Here is an 18,612-nt window from a genome sequence, read left to right as displayed (position 1 = left end):
TGCAGGAAAAAAAAGCAATATCTGAKGTATTGATACTGTTGCTCTGTAAGTTCAGAGCAGCAGTGCTTTTTGGAGCAAGTGTAGTGTGCCAGTCAACAGTCGCAGTGCCCATCCTTTCGAGTGTTTACATTTGCGCTCTATCTATATTGGAGGTGGACTCTGTTGTAAGTCAAACATCTGAGGGATCCCAGACTTCCAGGGAAATACTGAATTGCACTGGGCAAGGGGAAGATGTTTTCCTTATGTTGAGGTAAGGATTCCACTTTGTTCTAATGCTTTGAACTGGCATTTTCTGTTATAAAAATCTCCATCGCTGTATAATGCAAAGCATTTTTCTGCCCTAACAGGTTGTCTTGATCTACTGTTTCTGCCTCCCAGCTGGTATAAACTTTCTTAGTGGTGGGCTGGGCTATTTTATAGGAATTCATGAGTGAAGATAAGCCAGCAGAGCTGTTTTTGTTCTCCCTGAAGCTGCAAGTGCTACAAGTTGTATTTGTTTGTATTCTGTCTAGACCTTCCCGTGTGTGATTGCTTCAGAGCCTAGCATTCACTTGTTTGGCTCCAGTGCCTGAAAGAAAACACCCTGGCCTTCTTGAATCTGTAATTTACAACAAGGACTTGGTGATCAATAGCTAGAAATAGAAACCAAGCTGTCCAACTCCCCTGCACTCCCCTACTGCTTTGTCAAGACTGCCTAGTTTAGTATGTGGACCCAAAACAGAGTTAGCAAAGCACTGGCATCTTTTACTAGCAGAAGAATGCGTTCTGCCAGCCAGAAGTGCCAAGTAAGCATCACTTGGTGGTACACTATCCTGTGCCTGAGTGTGCGGCAGGAGGGTGGGTGGGAGCTGTCTCCAGGAGGTCTGTTCCTATGAACAATTGGTGTGACTCCTTGCGTGTCTTTCAGAGAGGGCATGCACCAACCACTGTGGACCCCTTGCCTTCTTGCTGCAAGCAAGGATCTCCTGAAGGGATGCTGGAGCAGGAGTCTGCTGTGCAGGTAGAAGGGGGGGAAGGGGCGCGTTCATTGTATTGCGGTAGGCCCTGGGCCCTGCAAAGGGCCTAGAACTGCTGTCACTAGACGTTATTTGCCATTTCAGTTCATTGACTGTGCCCTGGCCGAGGTCTGCAGATACCAGTTATGTTAACTGCCTCCACCTCAGCATTCTTTGTGCAGCACAAACCAAGAGACAGTGGTGTTCTGGCCATGGAGGAGTTTTATTTTGCTTCATACTTCTGAAGTTTCGTCTTCATTTGTACTGCTCAAAGAGCAGGCTTCAAGCACATGGGCTCCGCCCTGTTTACAACTCACAAATATGTTTATGGTGTGCCTCAGACGCAGCACTCACGAAACACTTCGTATCCAGCCTGGCAGCTCTCCCCAAACCCCTGACGTGGGACGCCCTATAATCTCCAGACCCCAGGCAGGAGCCTCCCCACTGCGCCTGCATGCAGGCACGTGTGAGCAGTGATAGGTGCAGTCGTGCTRCTGATAACCTCTTCCACACTGGCCGCTCACACTTTGTTTGACTACAGTGTAAGTGGGCTCGTCTGACCTGCAGACCCTGGCTATCCAGGGTGCCCTGACTTYCTCCTGCAGCAATGCCGTGCCTGCATTACTTGAGGGTGAGTATTTGGGCAGCTCCAGGTGAGGTAAGGGGCTCACTGGGCAGCACTGGGGAAGAGGAGTAAGGTCAGCTGTCCAAGTGTTTGTTTGTATGCAGGAGTATGAATATATCCTGGCCAGTAACATGGACCAGAGTCTAGTCCAGAGAAAATGGCCCTTTGGATTGCAGTCTAAGTGGACCGGAAAATGGCAGAAAGTATTTGCTGCCCTTCTTTAGTCACTGGCGACTTGCCTAAGGTCATGCTGGGAGACAGTGGCAGAGTCTGGCACTGGATCCAGAATTCCTGTGTCCCCCTGGTGCTAYGCTCACCTCTGTCCTTCTCACTACAGGTTTGTTGGGAGATGGAAGGTGCCTCCCAGTATTGTTTTTTTTCGGGGGGGAGAGGGCCTCTATTTTAATGGTAGGTGTTGGGTTTTGTGTCATCGTATCGCAAAGCTCTGGACCAGGTGCATGGGATGATGTTTCTTCCTAGGCACAGTGCTGCACTAGCTCTTTTGAGGAGCAGGTGGCTTTGCTGCCACAATTCTTGCTTGCTTGTCAATCCTAGGGATCAGCTGGCAGGCGTATATTGCCAGGCCTGTGCTTCAGGTGCTTTCTTGGCAATGCTTTCTTCCGTGCATGGCTTCTGGAGGATGCACCCCCAAGTGCTGGCCAGACCAGCTTGAACGCTGCTGGCTTGCAATCTGTTGCAGACATGATGTAAGGTCTGCACTGCGATCCATTGCAGYGTGCAGGTCCTAACAGACAGCTCATTGCTCGGAGCTGTCTGCCCTGCACAGGCAGGCAAAGCATGTGTGGACTAGCCCTGCTGAAGCAGAGGTAGAGGATGAGCCAGAGCAGACTGCAGAATTTAGGACCAATTTATAAGCAACCCTAAAAAAGAGAAGGAAGCTTCTCTCACCAGGCACTGGGTTGGACTCTGACAGTATTTCTGGACTTGAGCCCAGCTCCTGACCACAGGGGCACTGCACAAGGCCCATGGTAGGCTGGAGGCAGGTTGTCCAGGTGTGCCTCACAGACCTTGGCTTACATCAGGCAGGCTCAAAGGAGTCTGTGTTTTCCCTCCTTCAACGACAACCTGCTCTGAGTCCTGCCAGCTCTGGGCCTCCCCAGCATCCTCTGCACATGCCTGCATAAGCTATGTCATGGTCCAGGGAAGAAAGTGCATTAGGGAAGGAGGAGATATAATCAAGCAGGTGCATTTCTGCTGCATCTCTCTAACCAGCTATAAACCCTGTTATGTAGTAAGAAGAGGTATAGTGTCTGAAACGAGGCTCTGGTGTATTGTCTTCAGTCATAGTCTATATTCTTTCTGGTGAGGTAAAAATAGCTTTCCTTTCTCAGGATGCACAGAGAGCAGAGGCTTCTGCTAACATCAAAGGAGAATGACAGCTTTCCCCTGGGTATGCCTGGCTGCAGCTGGCAGGAGAGGTAGCTGTGTTAATGCTTGCCTTGCTTTTGCTCTCTGAAAGGAATGGTGCTCTGGTCTCCATCTCCTTGTCCAGCCCCTCTCATTTTCCTCTTTCCCCTCATTGCTGCTGGACCCAGCACTGTATTTCCACTGGGAAATGATGGCTTGCAAATGACAGAGCAAGATTTTGATGCTGCTACTTAGAAAAACTCTTAGCAGGTAGGAACTAACAGAGGTAAGCTTTCCTAGAGCTGTAGGATGTAGCACTAGCGGATCCTGATCAGAAGGATTGGAGCCTACTGTGTAGGGGCAGCTCCCAAGTCGTTGCTCAAGACGGATTAAGCTGTTTCTGATATTCAGCCTCCTTGCAGTCCTGAACCTGCACCAGAGTCAACAGCTAGCAAAAGGGACCTATGAGACGGGAAGGAGGGAGCCACCACAGATGCTATTGGGGTATGAATGTGCTTAGCAAGGACAGAGTTAACCTTGGGGCTGAACTGCACTGCCAGTGATAGTCCAGAACCACTCCTCCTGTTAAAAGTGTGCAAAAATGGGATTTCCAAAAGCTAATTACTTGTTATCATATAATGATGAGGGCTTGCGTATAACAAAGGATCCGGACTGGCAACTGCACCCGAAAATTTGCCCCTTCTTCAGAACTTTCAAAACAAACTAACTGACAAGATGCCTCCTTACCTGCAAGTCCACAAGGGACTCTCCTCCCTTTGCTTTGGTATTCCTCTTCTGCGGGTTGTGCTAAGTTCTCTTCCCAACTCTTAAGAGCCCCTTGCTGCAGAAACATGAGCAGATCCTTCTGTTTCTGCATGCCTTGATTCTCCTACTGGGAGATGGATGGATCCCTCCTTGCATTCTGGTCACTAGGGATCTCTGCCGAGCACGAGCCATTGGCCTGTGATAGTGTGTCAAGCAATGGTGTGTGCCTTGGGGGAGCTTGGTGGTACTGTGAGATCTCTGCCTAGCAGAGAGCAGCATGGACAAAATGGTTTACTTGGGGTGATACATGAAATAGGGACATACTCACTTGCCAGATGACCTCCACAGATCGCCTCTCCTTGTCAGTGCCTTGACTTTTGTCAGTCCTGTTAAGATCTGTGGTCCTGTCCTGCACCATTTGGGCCAGGGATGAGGATGGCAACAGAATAGTATTTGTGTGTATGGATTTATCCTTTTATCTGACAAGCTTTCCTGGTGCTTTTGCTTTTCTCTTTCATCTGAGTTTGCAGTATATGCCTGGTGGCCTCTTCTCTGTGCTCCTCTGCCTGCCTGCCTGAGGCCTTACTGCTATGGCCTCTCTGGAGATGGAGATGCTGTGCTCTGCTGAATCCTTTCTTCTACCTAGCAGACAGAAACCTGACAGAGGGTTTTATTTCCACTGCAGGGACTGCTGAGAGTGTCAAGTTTTTGTGCATACACATAGAGGAGAAAGCTCTTGAAGGCAATGCAATTTCTGTTTCTGGGCGTTTTGAATTAGATCTCTAATTCGGCTCCCCTGATCTTCTTAGGGAGACCCTAGAGGCCAGCTCTGACTGCTTTTAATTTTGGCAGCTGGTGTGTTTCTAGGGCTGACCTATTCTTCCCATATGATGAGAAAGAATCCGGATTATTACCTGCTGATCTGGACATTTGATGCCTGCAAGGCAGGGAGGTTTGTATGAKCTCTGGCTCCAGAGAAATCACAGGGTTGGCCAGTATCTTACAAGTATGCCACTACAGTGATGTAAAGGTTTGACCTCTCTGCTGGAAATAATGCATCAAAGGAGTTGGCTGTACCTGAGAACCATGCCCATTGCTGGACACAGGCCCACATGAGCAAAGCAACTTCATTCTTTTAAAGTAAAGGCATATTACGAGGTTTATTGCACTGCCTCCCCAGCTGGTAGCACTGACAGTGGAATTCAGCACCCTGTCACTAAGAACTGGAAGACCTCCTAGGATCTGGTTTCAACCTTTGCATACAGTCTAGGTAGGATGCCCATAGCAGCACATGGCTTTGTTGCCAAGAGTCAGCTGTGCATCTCACTGCTAGTCCTGGGGCTCTGTTGATTGTTGTGATAATTGTGTGCCAGCATCAGGCTGACAGGTGTATCCTTGCTGGGCAGACTCTGTCCACTGCTCCAGGAGCCCATGGCAGCCAGGCTTTGTTTTCCCCTGTTAATTGGTGGCTCTCCTGTTGCTGGCTATCTGCTTTCCACAGGCTGTTTGCACATCCCACTTCGCAAGACGCCTCAGCCAGCTTTGCTTCTAGTGTATCCCAGAGAAAATATGGCACATGTTGCTCCTGATATGGGGTTTGGAGAGAGTGTTAGAGCCATGGAGCTGCAAATGGATGACAGCAGTGTGCAGAGCACGAGCTACTAAGCATCCTGCTAGGAGGAGCACATGACTTCCAGGGAATATAAAGGAGATAGTTTGACGATGTAGAGTTGTCAGCAGTGGCAAAACTCCAGAGATCCAAATCTGCTTAGTGGTTTAATTGGATCTAATTGCTTTCAAGATCTCTGCTCTAAAGCAACCTTAGGAAGCTTTTAATGCAGCGAAACCTGCTGTCTGTGAGCCTCCTCACTGACAATATTTTTCAGTAGCTAGGCCTGGAAGAAGCCAAACTGAGTGCCAGGGCTGACAGAAGAGAGCCTACCCTAAAGACAATGTACATGGCATGGTCTGCATCCCTCAGCCCCTGGCATGCAGGGGCTAGTATAGAGCTGCTGTGCAGACAGTTATCTTCTATTTTCATGCAGGAGTCAACCGCGTGGCTCAGCAGCAGAGTAGACCCAAACTCACTGGCCACTGGGACTGACTACAGTTTGGCAGAAAGGGTGGTTTTACCCATCAAGGCATGGGAAGTCGCCTTGTGAGTGCATCCTTGCAGGCAAGAGGTTCCAGCCTCTTTGGAGTGCCTCCATGTACAGTTCAGTGAGCAGCCAGCTCAGGCCTCTTCCTCGTGCTGATGCTGTAGAAACAGCTGAGGAGTGGCAGTCTTTGCCCAGGCTGCCTCCTGGCTCAAGCAGAGAACTTGCAGGTAGAAAAGACAAGTGGACAGGGGGGACAAAGAGGGCAGTGTAGCAGGATGCATGTGTGCCTTCTGCCAGTTTAGAGCAGCAACAGTAATTTGCTTCTTGCCTGTCTCTGTGGCCCAGAAAACACAGTGAGATTAGCATGGGTTTCTGAACTCGTTTTTGCTTGGACTCATCTACATTCAGCATTTACCAGCCTGTGCAGAATAGGTTCCCRAGGACTGATAAACATGTCTGCCTTTCACAGAAGTAGGCAGTGTTGTTGAGATACTCCCTTCCTTTATCAGTGATGTGCAGAGGGAGCTGGTTGGGCCCCTCCCTGGGTGGGAGCAAGAGCAACAGCACTGCAAGAACAGATTAGAGAAGGATTCTGRCCATAGCCAGAAGACAAGCACAGCAGGACTGCTGAACCTCTGACTGCATCCTGTGAAATCCATCCTAAACTGTTTTGGCAGAACTTTCCCTTTGCATGTTGCTTTAGCCACAGCAGCAATGCAATAGACTCTTATCAGGTCCTGATGTCTTATTTTAGAGTGAAGGGGAATTAGGGGCTAGGGCATGCATCTGGCAGCAGTAATGCTTTGCTGAGCAGGGCTGTAAGAGCAGGAAGGCACCTGTGAATAGGAATAGAGGAAGCTACTAATCAGGACAAGGAGAGAGAAAAAGGAAAATCTAGATTGTAAGGAGGCAAGCGGTGCTGTTTCCTGAAAGGAAAGAGAGGGAAGGCTACTAGAAGCACAGTCCAATGTGCTGTGTTATGGTTTTTACTTTAGATAGTCTTGGAGCACTTTGCAAACTCCAGATCTGAGGATTTTCCCTCTAGGAATTGCTGGAAACAGCATCCTGCTACTTCACAGGTCCACAAGTCTGTGGAGCATGGCACCTGTGTGGAGGATGTAGCAGTTGTATAAAAGTGCAAGTGGTACACAATAGCAAGTATAAGGTTGTTTGTCTTCTCCCTTTGGAATAATTCCTTCCTGGAAAATTGCTAGGAAGTCAAAGGAGAACAGAAACACTACAAACCACAAAGATAGGAAAACCACTAGAGGCATTCTCTGCATCTGGAAGCAGGTACTGCGTATTCTGGACACATGGATAGCAGGTGACTGCATCTGCCTTTGTGTGCAGCAGTGTGTGTGTGCACGTATGCCAGCTGGGTGCATGTAGTGTGGCTGTGTGTGGGTCTGTGTTTAGGTACACTTCTGTTGTGCTGACTGGGCTGTGTGTGTATCTTTCAACGTGCACATCTACTTACGTTCATAGGATCTCTCTGTTTCTTGCTGTTGCAGCTTCTTTCTGTTGAAATTTAGGAGATCCCAGGGTCCCAATCCATGCTTCAGTTCTCCAGGCTAATTTAGTGCTGTCTTGATCCCTGTGGCACTGCAAAGTAACAGCAAGCTGCTGTGAAGGAATACCTGAGTGATAGGTAGACAGTCCCTTTGTGCATTCTGGTGTCAGAAGGGCTTGCTGATCTTTTTCCCCTGCTTTTACTGTGTGAGCTGAGCTAGCCCTTCTTCTCTGGCTGCATGTGTGGTCTGACTGCTGGTGTCTGATGTCCTGCAATTTCCTATGCGTCCCTGATCATGGGGAGCCGAAGCGCAGTAGGTCTGATGCACCCAAGTCTCACCATATTCTCCAGGGCCCCAACCCCCACCATCTGGAGGGCTGGAGGGCACTGCAACACTTCTGCTCTGTGGCGGGTGTTACCTGTGAAACACCAAGCTGCTGGGGGTATCTGTGGGGCTGTTCTCTGCTGTTCCCAAGGTGGCACCTGCAGCTCTGACCTGCTCCCTGCACTTGGCAGCAGTCATCTGCTTTCCAGAGGCAGCTTGGTATTAAATACCCTGTCTGACACAATAATGGAGAGAAAATGAACAAATTCCATTAGTGGCTGGCGATCCCTGCAGGGTCTACATTGGAGCGAGGAGGGAGCCTGTATTTTTAGACAGAATGCAATGTAACTTACTGGCTCTCTCAAAGCTGGGGAGTAGATAACTAAGGAGGGGGAGTGGGGACACCAGGCTCAGGTTTCAGCTGAAGTGCTGGACTATGGCAGCACGAAAGGGCAGGTCTGGTCCAGACGTGGCTGTGAGTATACAACGCACTTCTTCATGTCCAAAGAGACCTCCCCTTGCTTTTCTGCTTGCTTTCTGCCTGTGGTCTCCACTGCTGGGTATGCTAGGGCTTTGGGAGCCCCTGTGCTCTTGGAGCTTGTAGAGTTTTATCCCTTTAATCTTTGCAACTCCCTATATGTCCTCTGGGTGAGAGAAGCTGGCTGAGCTGTGCTTTAAACTTCCCAGGGATTTGCTGTGCAAGGTCTGTGCTGTGGTTAACATGTCTGCAGCATAGCTGGGGTGCTGCCCTGTCACTGCGCCTGACCATGATGCAGAGGCTTAGCAGGAACTGGAGTTGGGAAAGTCCTTTGCRTTAAATTTGTTGCTTGGAGCTCTCAGTATTTCCTTGCTGTGAGTCGTGGCCCCCAGACGATGTGCAGGACTCAGAGGGCACATTTCTGAGGGCACAGTGCTGGTGCCGCGTCCTGCCTAGTGCAGTTGAGAAGGCTGAATGAGCAGGAAGCACTGAAGTGCCACGTTGTGGCTGCTCAGTGCTTACAGCACTCTGTAAAGTCAGCAGATAGGTCTTGGATTTGGGTGCTTTTTCCAAAGGAACAAGGCTATGCTCTGAGGTGGTAGCGAGCTGGCTGGCAGGGGAGGTCACACAGTCAGCACGTGCTTCCCACAGCGCCGAAGAGCGAACTGCAGTGCTGCCTTCTGCCACTCACTTGAGTGGTCCGGAGGTGCTGTGGCATCCAGCAGCTGCTTGGGGAGCCGTGGCTGAGTCCTGCTGGGTGTGCCCAGCACCCTGTCTGGGGGGAGCAGGGCTGCAGGCCTGGTCTTGGCTACATTTCTTCAGGCCAGGATGGTCAGGGCAGGAAAGATGGGCCTGAGGAGGCAGGGGAAGGAGAGCAGAAGGCAGCTGAACTGTGTCCTGCTTCAATGTCTGAGTTCAAATGAGTGATACTGAGAACTGAGGGCAGGGGAAGAGTCTGGGGCCAGGTGCTGTGTTACTCTGCCCATCTCTGCCTCCAGTACTGTGCTCTCTCACCCTGCTGCTTGCAGATCCTTTCTCAGGAGCTTTTTAACCCTGGATGTTCTCCCGCAGCAAGGCTGCATGCTTTACAGGCCAGCCAGGGCTAGGTCAGGCCTCCTGGCACGGGCAGTGTACGATGTTTTCTGATTTTCTAGTGGGGCTGGAGGTGGAAGAGGGTGTTCTTCCCCCCTTGCTGCACATGTCTCATTGCAGAGAGCTCTTCAGGCCTGACCCATTGTGAAGGCACTAGCCCTTGGTCAGCAGCCCAGTGTCTCTGCCACATGGACCTGTGTTACCACATTCCCACTATGCTGTTCTCCAGCTGCTGGTCCATCCCATGTTGTGCCTTATGCTACCAAATAGCACTGTTCAAAGTATTGCTGTGCATTGCCCGAGGTGGCTGTGTTTCAGTGGTGCAGGGCAGGCATTACCTCACTCCTGTGATTCTCCTGGCTCCAAGGTGCTCAGTCAAGGTCACTGTTGCTGGAGCCAATACCTGAAATTACCATCATGCTGGCCAGCAGTCTCTGGAGAACAGCAAAAGTGGGCTCAGCCAGGATGAAGTGTTTCCTGGGCCAAGGAAGGCTGCTATGGCTATAGCAATCCCCTTAGAGCTTATTCTGCACCCTGCTACAGGTGTTGGGGTGAGCTGCAGACCTTGTGTGGCTCTTCTCCCCCTTGTCTTCTCTGTCAGCAGATTAGCATTAAAGGGCTGCTCTTGATTCTAGATGCAGTTCCCAGCCCTGGTATAACCTGTGTGATTCTGGGCGACTCCATCTGTCTAAGCAACTCCCACCTTGGCCTGCCTCTCCTTGGTCTTTTCTGGCTGGTTTCTGCAGACTGCCAACTCTTTGCTGTGCAGCTGTACTGTGCCTGGTGCACAGGACTGGAGCTTGAGGATCCATGGTGCAAGGGTGCCCATGGCATGGCCACAGGGAAACTGTCAGCTGTATGCTTTGGGACAGGGCCACAGCTCTTGCTGCAGCATGTGTGTCCTCACGTGTGCCAGCGTGCACAGAACAGGAGAGCATAAAGGGGCAACCCCCATTTGGACATGGCTGTCAGAGGTCCTTCTCCAACATCCTGCCTCAGAGAGCCCAGAAACACTCTTTTCCTTGTATTCCCTCCCTGCTTTGTCACCTCCTGCTCATAATCTGAACAGCACTCACAAGGTATTGCAAGGGATGTGCAGAGTTAATAATAATTGCATGTCTGCACTCACCTGTGCTGACTAGAGCATCTCATAATCCACTTGTGGAGGAGCAGCTCTCCTCCTCCCCACAGCCAGACAGATGCTGCAGGCTCATGCAAGTGCTCTTGTTGGCACTGCTGTGGCTGGCATGAGGCAGGCATAGGAGAGCTGCTTTATCAGGTGCCCGTGGAGATGGTCCCACTGATGACTGACGCTGAGGAGAGTATCCAGGGACTCATGCTCATGCTGTATTGCCACAAGCCAATTTCAGAAGGTTTTTGCTGCTTTCTGGCAGCACCAGCACCGTCTAGCTTTCCCTGGCCTTACCTGGGGAGGCAAGGGACTCCTGTAGCCACCAGCAGCATGTAGCTAGACTGTGGCTCTGCAAACACGAGAAAGGGAAATAACTTCTCTGTCTGCTCCCAGCTGCTATCACTGCAAGAGGACCATACTTCCCAGCACTGGCTGCTTCTCTGTGCAGCTCTGCCTGCAGGTTTAAACACAAATTCAAAGCAATTGAGTGCTCTCTGGCTGGAGTCTAGCTGGGGAATGCATGCTCATCCATGAGATTTGTTTACCCTTTCAGTGCCCTGAGTCAGGTTGGGTGGGAGCCTTTGAGGAGATAGGAGAATCGCTCTTGTTAAATGCATCCTAGGCTTAAATGTGTCCTGGCCCTGACCACCTCATCCCTCTTCCCTTCTGCTCCAACGCAGACCCTTCCCCAGCTGGTTCTGGTTGTTTACATCCTAGCTGCTTCCCAAAGCTGGTGGTCAGCAGCAAGGTGGCCGGATTCAGTGCCCTGTGCCAGGGGCTGACTACAGTCATGCTCTCTGCAGCAGAGTGAAGAGATGGCACAGCGCCAGTTGCAGGGGGAGAACAGGGGGGACTCTGAGTCTTATACTTTCTCTTTTTCTCCCAAAGGCTGATGCTGCAACCAGTTTTCTGAGAGCTGCAAGATCTGGGAACCTGGACAAAGCCTTGGATCACCTCAGAAATGGGGTAGATATTAACACCTGTAACCAGGTAGGTGAAGCCCATAGGAGTTCTGGTACCATCTCTAGTTCATGTGCAACTGTGCTATGCTGTGGCTCCCCAAGGCCCAGGTAATGATCACTGCATCCCTCCGTTACACTTCTCCCATAGCACAGAGGCAAGGAGGTGCTCCACAGTTTCTTGTTTCTCTGCCCTGCGGGTCTAGTTGAGTCTGCCTTGATCACACAGTCATACCTGGTATGAGGCAGCGTATAAGAGCTGCTTAGCACTACAGCAGAAGTTTAAACACTTTGCAGGAGATGCTGCCTATCCCGATCCTACTCCTCTCATGTGTCTGGGTGTGAAACAAGCCCTCCTCTGTGATGATCTGCACTGTGCAGCCTCCAGGCCACTTGTCTGTGGAGCTGTGACATGCCCAGCTAAGGGCTAGATGCACAGCACCAGGCAGAGTGTGGTGCCAGGACTGTCAGCGCAACGGTATGAATGGCCTGTGCTGAGGCCACACTTTGAAGAGGAGTGAGTGGCTGGTGGGTTGTACTGTCTCTGTGGATCCTTTAGGTGTGGATCTGTCAGTGTCCGTCCTCCCCTTCCCCTCGCTCCCAGGCTCCAGGTGATCTGCAGCTCTTGTCCCAGCCCAGGCAGGTGAACCAGGAGCTCAGGATTGAGCTGGGGGAAGAGGGGTGCCACACAAGGCAGAGTGCAGCATGAAAGTAGTTCCTTGCTGGGGGGCTCCCACAGCACTGAGGTGAGTCAAACAAGTCCTGTGCTGGGGAGGAAAACAGCTGACAAGAAGGCAGATCTGGACCAGTGGTCTTTAGGGCAGGGAGGGCTGTGATACCTAAGGATCTGGGGTGCCTGGCAGCCCTGGCTCAAGTGCAACAGAGGAGTTAGCAGGTGGGCAGAAAGGGTGAAGTGAGGCTCCTTCAGGGACGCAAGCAACCAAGACAGCTGGAAGGGGCTCAGTTGCTTGTCAGAGGGCAGAGCAGATGGCTGTAAAGAGTGCTGCACAGTGGCTAGGATGTTGCAGGATTCATTCTTGGGGATATTCTCTTTGCTTGCGATGCTCAGGCTTTCATATTTGCAGAAGCTGCAGGTGAACCTGGACAGGGGCTGTTTGCAAGTGCCAGTCTTGCTGGCCTAAGATGTGTTGGGCAGGTGAAGCTCCTTGTAGCCCAGAGCAGAGGCAGGTCTGACCCAGGGAAGAAGACCTGCAGGCATAGAGAAATTGTTTGCACRTAATCAGCAGAACATTTTGTATCTGGGTGGCTGTCAAGTGCAAGCGGCTCAGGCTGAGTCAGGGAAGGTGCTGCAGTGGGAGGCTTAGGCTCAGCAGGGGTCACAGGCGATACTGTTGGCTGCTTTCTGGAGTAGCAATGATGCTGAGGAGGCCAGTTCRGTGTGTAGCACAAATGTATGTTCATCTATTTCAGCATCAAGCCCTCAAACCAAGCACAGTTTATACTTACTGATCTAAGCACTGCGGTGGCTGGTACAGTTACTGCAGGCAAGTTCTTCCTGGAAGCGTTGCTGTCTACTTTCCTTTTCTGACTGATGGTGCTGTGTAGATGCTGAGCGTCTGCAGGCCTCTGGGGCACATTGCAGCTTGCATTCTGCTCTCTGGGGCACGAGAAGAGGTTTGGAGAAAGCTCAAGAGATGCTGATTTTTTTTTTCCATCACTGTATTATATGAATTATTAATGTGTATTATCAGCATTGATGGAATCTTAAAGACTGCTACCATCAGGCTATGTGGGGACATAGGGCTTTTAAGTCAGAGGAGTCTTGTAGGGAGAAGTAGAGAATTTTTGGTTTCGTAGTCCTTTGAASATAAGATGATGGGCTTCTGTTTGTGGGATAGAGGCTCTAACACCATAATCATTGTGGATTTATAGAGGGTTTATAAAGAGGAGAAGCTGTGTGACACACTGGCAGTGCTGGGCTGCAGGACTCAAATGGACTCGGTACTGACTACATCACATGCTTATAGCAAATTGCCTCAGAACCAGGCAGGATCTTCCAAGCTGCCATACTTCATTTCAGAATTTGGCCCACTAATTAAACCCAAGTGCTATTCCCCTGAGCTCTTGTGAGGGAGCAGAAGCCATAATTGAGCCATAGCAGGGGCCAGTCACTGGAAGCACTCACCTGTGCTCGTGGTTCCATTCACTCAACCACAAATTACCAGAGATAAATAGTTATTTAATGTACCAGCTTCTCCCTTACAAGTATCCAGGAAAGCAAGTCACAGGGAGCAGGGGGATCATGCTGCTCAAATCTGTGTCACACTCCTCTCCAGGAAGGACTAGGGATGCTGCCATGTGTGGCACATTCATGCTTCATGTCCCGTGTGTGCAAAGGTTGGAACAGAGCCTATCAGGGAAAAATCATCTTGCTTTGCCTGTTCACAAATGTCTCAGAGAATTCCCTCCTGCCAGTTTCCTGTGAGCATCCAGAGTAGGGAGGCAAAAGGAGGCTGCTGGGAGGGGAGGGGAGCTGTGTTTAGCCAAGCTGGCGCAAGCCTTTTGAGATGTGAGAATCCACAAGCGGAGAGCATCGTGGATATTCACTTAAACCTGATGACAGCCCTAAAAGCAGAGGGAGATTCTCTGTCCCCTGCTCCTGTACCACTAGTGCAAAGGAATACATGGTTCTGGAGAAGGATMTGCAAGGAAAAAAAGCAGAGACCCAGCCATGAGCTAAGGACAATGGCTTTGAACTTCTCCTTCCTCAACTAAAGCAATGGTTGATCACCACCTGTCTCCACTCGCTGGCTGCGGGGCCAGTCTCAGACAGATTGCTGCTGCTGGYGAGGGTATTTAACACCTTGATGGGAGCACATCCTTGCAACAGTATGAGACACTTCTTTCAGTGATGTCTTTGCACTGGTTCCTGCCATCTTGCAGTGGTTAGATGGCACTTTGGGGTTTCCATCTGAGGAATATCAGACCTGTGGGAAAGGTCCAACCTCACATGTCCTGTATAGAATAAAGAGGGATGTATGTGGTCAGACCTATCCCACAGGCCCTGTATTCTTACACAAATGCAGAGACCTTGACCTGCCATCTGATCCTCATCCTGCTGATTTCATCCTTATCATTGCTGGCATCTGCATTGTCATCGTCATCCACCTCTCTCATGTCTCACTCCTACACGCTCGCCTCTCATGTATGAGGAGCTGACGGCTTGAGGATGAGCAGACCTTGCTACCAGGACCCCTGCCAGCAGGGACTGGAGCTGTGCTGGCACATGGATTCCCAGAGATATCTCTGTTGGGTTGCCAGTTCTGGTCCTGGTGGGTAGTTCGAGGCAGGGACCTGCTTTGGTGCAGGCTAAGTGCAAAGCCCTATCATTTGTGTTTTCTGCAGGGCTGAGTTTGTTGCCCTGGCAGCCAGTGACTGRGATTTCTGGGAAGTGTTTGCAGCACTTAGCAAGGGGAATGCAGCACCTTTCAAATTAGGGCACATCCTGTGAAGGTTTTGGGTCAGATGAGCTGTCAAGCCAAAGGAAATGTACAAAACAGCTTGCTCTGTTCCTGATGCAGAAATATGACAGGACACTGGGAAGCAGTCTTCTACAAACGTTGTGCTTGTATTGCCAGCGAATAATCATTCCTTACAGGTTTTCAGTATTCAAAAGATTATTTAGGAACCTCTTGCATAAAAGGAGCATTTCCTTTTGGTGGCCCTGTTCTGTAAGTGTTGCAGCATTCTCACTGAATTTCCCCTTAGAAAAAAGCCTCTTGTGTTTGAGGCTTTTAGAAACTTTGGAATTAGTTTGCTGAGGAGGCCAGTATTCACTGCAGGTTTTTGCTCTGCTATACGCTGTGATCAGAGTTAAGAATCACACAGAATTTGAGTCTCTTTGACTGGGGTGTTGGATGACTGTTGCTTCCAGTGAGAGAGAGATGGAAAGCATTTTTGCAGTATGATAACCCTCTCTTAAAGCTGTTCTAAGTTTAACTGGATGGTTGCAGGCTGGTGCTGGAGCTTCCCTGGGCTTTTTCTGCTCCCCTGCCTCTATTCAGGTGGGGATGAAGCAACTCTGTGAGGTGACCTTCTAGGCTTTACAGGAACAGATACAGATGGTTGGCAGGTATAGTACTCAGGGAGGGCTGTGTGCTCCCTGAGAGATGACAGCTCTCTGCTGCATGGCAGAGCTCCATAGGGGTGAGTTAGCTTAGCACATCCACCCGGGAGAAGTGAGACACATGGGAAATTTCCCTTAGTGGGGAAAAAGTGTCATTTGAAGTTGCCTGTGAGTATTTAACCTCTTTGCTAACACATATCCCAGCTCTGTTGCTCACATCTGGGAAGCATAGGAGTTTGTCAGAAATAATAGAGGAGCACAGGCTGTCYTGTCACTGCCTTAGTCCCACAGCTGGGGATGCTAGCATGGCCCCAGCCAGCTGTTTGCACTTGGTGCTCAGGAAAAAGGAGAGCTAAACTGGGGCACATGCAGAAATGTCCCTGGGAAGACACTTTACTCATGCTAGAACTATCCGGAGCTGGTAGAGCTTAGCAGCCACACAGCCACCACTTCCTCTGCACTCTCTGCTCCGGAAAAATTCTGAGGGAGAAAAGTAAACCCTTGGGGTGGGGGGGAAAGGTGGGGAGAGGGAAGGTGCAGGATGGAGCTGTTGGTGGCAGCCTGCAAAGCCAGGAGGAAGCTAGCTGCTGGCCTGGATGCTCCTGAATCATTATCAGTTAAATTTGGCTGCTGCTTGGATAAAAATCACTGTCCCAAGCAGAACTTCTTGCTGCAATTCTGTTTGTGTAAATGTTAAATTTTAAGGCTTGCACACACACTGCAGTTCGGATATATCTTCACTCTGGGCCATAAACTCTGTGCTTTGGATTTGAAGAGCGTAATTGTGGGCAGGCGATCATGAGGAGAGAACTGGCACCTTCAGGAAAATCATTTTTGCAAAGACAGGAGTTGGAGGACCCTGAACATGTACCAGTGAGCTCAGGGATGGGTCATGAGCAGGGAGGAATGGGACAATGCATGTGGAGTTAAGGGCWCAGGTGCTGGGCTGTGGCGATGCCTATCCGCAGGAAGTAGGCTATGAAAGCTGCATGTTTTGCTCGTGTGAGAAACCTCCCATGTTAGGCAGCAAGTTGGCATTCAGGGCTGCATGCAGATGCTCTGGCAGTGTGGAGCCTGCTACAGCCAGCACAGGACTTGATGGCAGGGTGGTTGCTCCAGCTCCCAGCAGCAGTGCTGGACTGTGACTGTGCTGCCTGGCCATCCAGCAGGAGCCTGACAGGTTTCCTTGGCTCTGCAGCTGTCCGACTGGGTGGAAGGTGTTTTGGTGCTGGCCCACTGCTAGCAGGTTCCCTGGCTCCTGTATCTTCCCGATGGGGATGCAAGGTGGCTGCTTCCCCAGCCAGTCTTACAGCTCCTGGAGTCTAGTTCCAGCAGTAGCTGATACTTGATGGTGCATTGGGAAGAATATCTGGGGGAGAAGGGCAGGGCTGTGAAGACTTTGGGCTGATCCTTGCTTCCTTGCTGTGCCCACACTGGGGACTGCAAGCTGCTTGTGACCTGGAGCTGTGGCAGTGGAGGGGCTGGGAGGGGGCTATATGTCCCCATCCTGGAGGCCCCAAGACCTGGCTCTGCTTTCTCCAGCATTGTGAGCCAAGTGCCTACAGTTCTGTGCAGGAGCTCAGGGCAAGTGTTTCCTCAACAGCCCCAGCTGGTGACTAATGCCCCTCTTCCACTTCTGCTCCCTCCAGAATGGGCTGAATGCTTTGCACCTGGCCTCCAAGGAGGGCCATGTGAAAATGGTGGCAGAGCTGCTGCACAAGGAGATCGTTTTGGAGACAACGACCAAGGTGAGGATGAGGGAGGCTGGTCACATTAGTTGCAACTTGCCACCCTGGCACTGCTGCCAGATGGACTGGCAATAGCTGCACAGTGAATCCTGCTGTTTGCTTTCATCCCCCTGGAGAGGTTTTGTTGGTGGCAGTGCTGCTGAGCTGGGGCCTGGGCAGGGGCTAGGCTCTGCTTTTAGCTCAGTTGTGGCCTTGCTGGGCAGCTCCAGGTGGGAGCCTTCTTCTCCATGCATCTCCTCAAAAGCTGGGGCACCACAAGCCCAAGAGGAGAGTGACAGAGACCACAAGATAAGCTAGTGCAGTCTTCACCCACTTCTGCTGGCACAGGCTGCCACATTCAGGCCATGCCTGTGTTTTGCCAGGGCAGCTCCCTGCACACTGCAGCACTGAGATGGCTTTGGTGCCATTGTTGCAAGCCCAGAGTGCTCCATAAATAATAAATAGTTGTCACCTTGCATCACCACAGTGGGGAGTAGCACTCACTCAGTGATGAACAGGACAAAGGCCCAGGCAACAGGGCTGATAAATAAGCAGCCTCCAGCACTGTCTGAAGGGAGGTGAGGGGGAGGGAGCCTGGCTTGCAAGCCTCTCTGTGCTTTGGCAAGGCTTGGTGCAGAGCACAGTTTAGCATCTGTTCCAGCAGGAGTTCCTTATCCCTTCCACCCGAAGGCAAATGTTGGAGGAGCTCATGTCTGCATTTTCCAGCCTGCTTATGCCCAACATTGCTGGGAAGCCTTGACTGTCAGGGCACACTTTGCAGTGTTGCCTGAAGACTGCCATCTCAGTTCCTTGTCTTCCCTCCTCTGCTTATCTCTTGGTGCTGGAGACGCACAGAATCTGAGTCARAGCTTTCAGCTTTTGCTGCCAGTAACTTCATGAGCAATACAAAATCACTCTCTTCCCTGGCCATGACGATATGATTCAAAGCTACCTGATCTGTGGCTTGGATGAGGTTCAGAGCACAGACTGCCTGGCCCCAGAGGCTTTCCCTGGCCAGATGCTGTCAAATGGCAGCAGCTCTATTTGGATGTGCACTGACACATCAGGCCTATCTTTCCTCAGCATCGTGGGCTGCTCCATATGCTGCCCCTGAGTGCTGCCTCATGGTGTCTTTCAGAAGGGGAACACAGCCCTGCACATTGCTGCCTTGGCTGGGCAAGAGGACGTGGTCCGGGAACTTGTGAACTATGGGGCCAACGTCAATGCACAGTCTCAGGTAGAGTGATCTGGACTGGAGTGGATAAAGCCCCCAGCGCACACAGTGATGGTGTCTCTGTGGTGGGAACTGTGCCCAGCATGGGTACCTCAGCAGCCCTTGGTCCTGTTGAGGCTTTGGGACTACTCTGCCAGACTCCTGAAAGAGCACGAGTGTGTGAGCAGGTGGCGAGGGGAGACATGAGGGAAGGATGGGCAAAGAAGCATGGTCTCT

The 18,612-nt window shown here is 50.9% G+C and overlaps 1 protein-coding gene across 9 annotated transcripts in view; it reads left to right on the top strand.

Annotated features, from left to right (window-relative positions):
* The first annotated feature begins 1,422 nt into the window (after positions 1-1,422).
* Positions 1,423-18,612, top strand: part of ANK1 (ankyrin 1) — a 41,811-nt gene continuing 24,621 nt past the window's right edge. For 4 of the 9 annotated variants that reach the window (XM_085299515.1, XM_085299516.1, XM_085299514.1 and 1 more), the window contains exons 1-4: positions 1,802-1,957; positions 11,278-11,379; positions 17,085-17,183; positions 18,301-18,399. In XM_085299515.1, coding sequence (XP_085155641.1) covers positions 1,814-1,957; positions 11,278-11,379; positions 17,085-17,183; positions 18,301-18,399 — 444 coding nt within the window. In that variant the 5' untranslated portion in view covers positions 1,802-1,813. Of the gene's footprint in view, positions 1,627-1,801; positions 1,958-7,085; positions 7,177-7,363; positions 7,501-11,277; positions 11,380-17,038; positions 17,184-18,300; positions 18,400-18,612 lie in introns of those variants that run through there. The other 5 variants (XM_085299521.1, XM_085299519.1, XM_085299522.1 and 2 more) reach the window with 5 other exon arrangements.

The sequence above is a fragment of the Rhea americana genome, unplaced genomic scaffold (genome assembly GCF_003343005.1).
Source record: "Rhea americana isolate MKP2758 unplaced genomic scaffold, rheAme1 scaffold_15, whole genome shotgun sequence".
In the NCBI taxonomy this organism is placed as follows: Eukaryota; Metazoa; Chordata; class Aves; order Rheiformes; family Rheidae; genus Rhea; species Rhea americana.
Note: the sequence above shows the minus strand (reverse complement) of the source record. Positions and strands in the feature narration are given on the sequence as shown.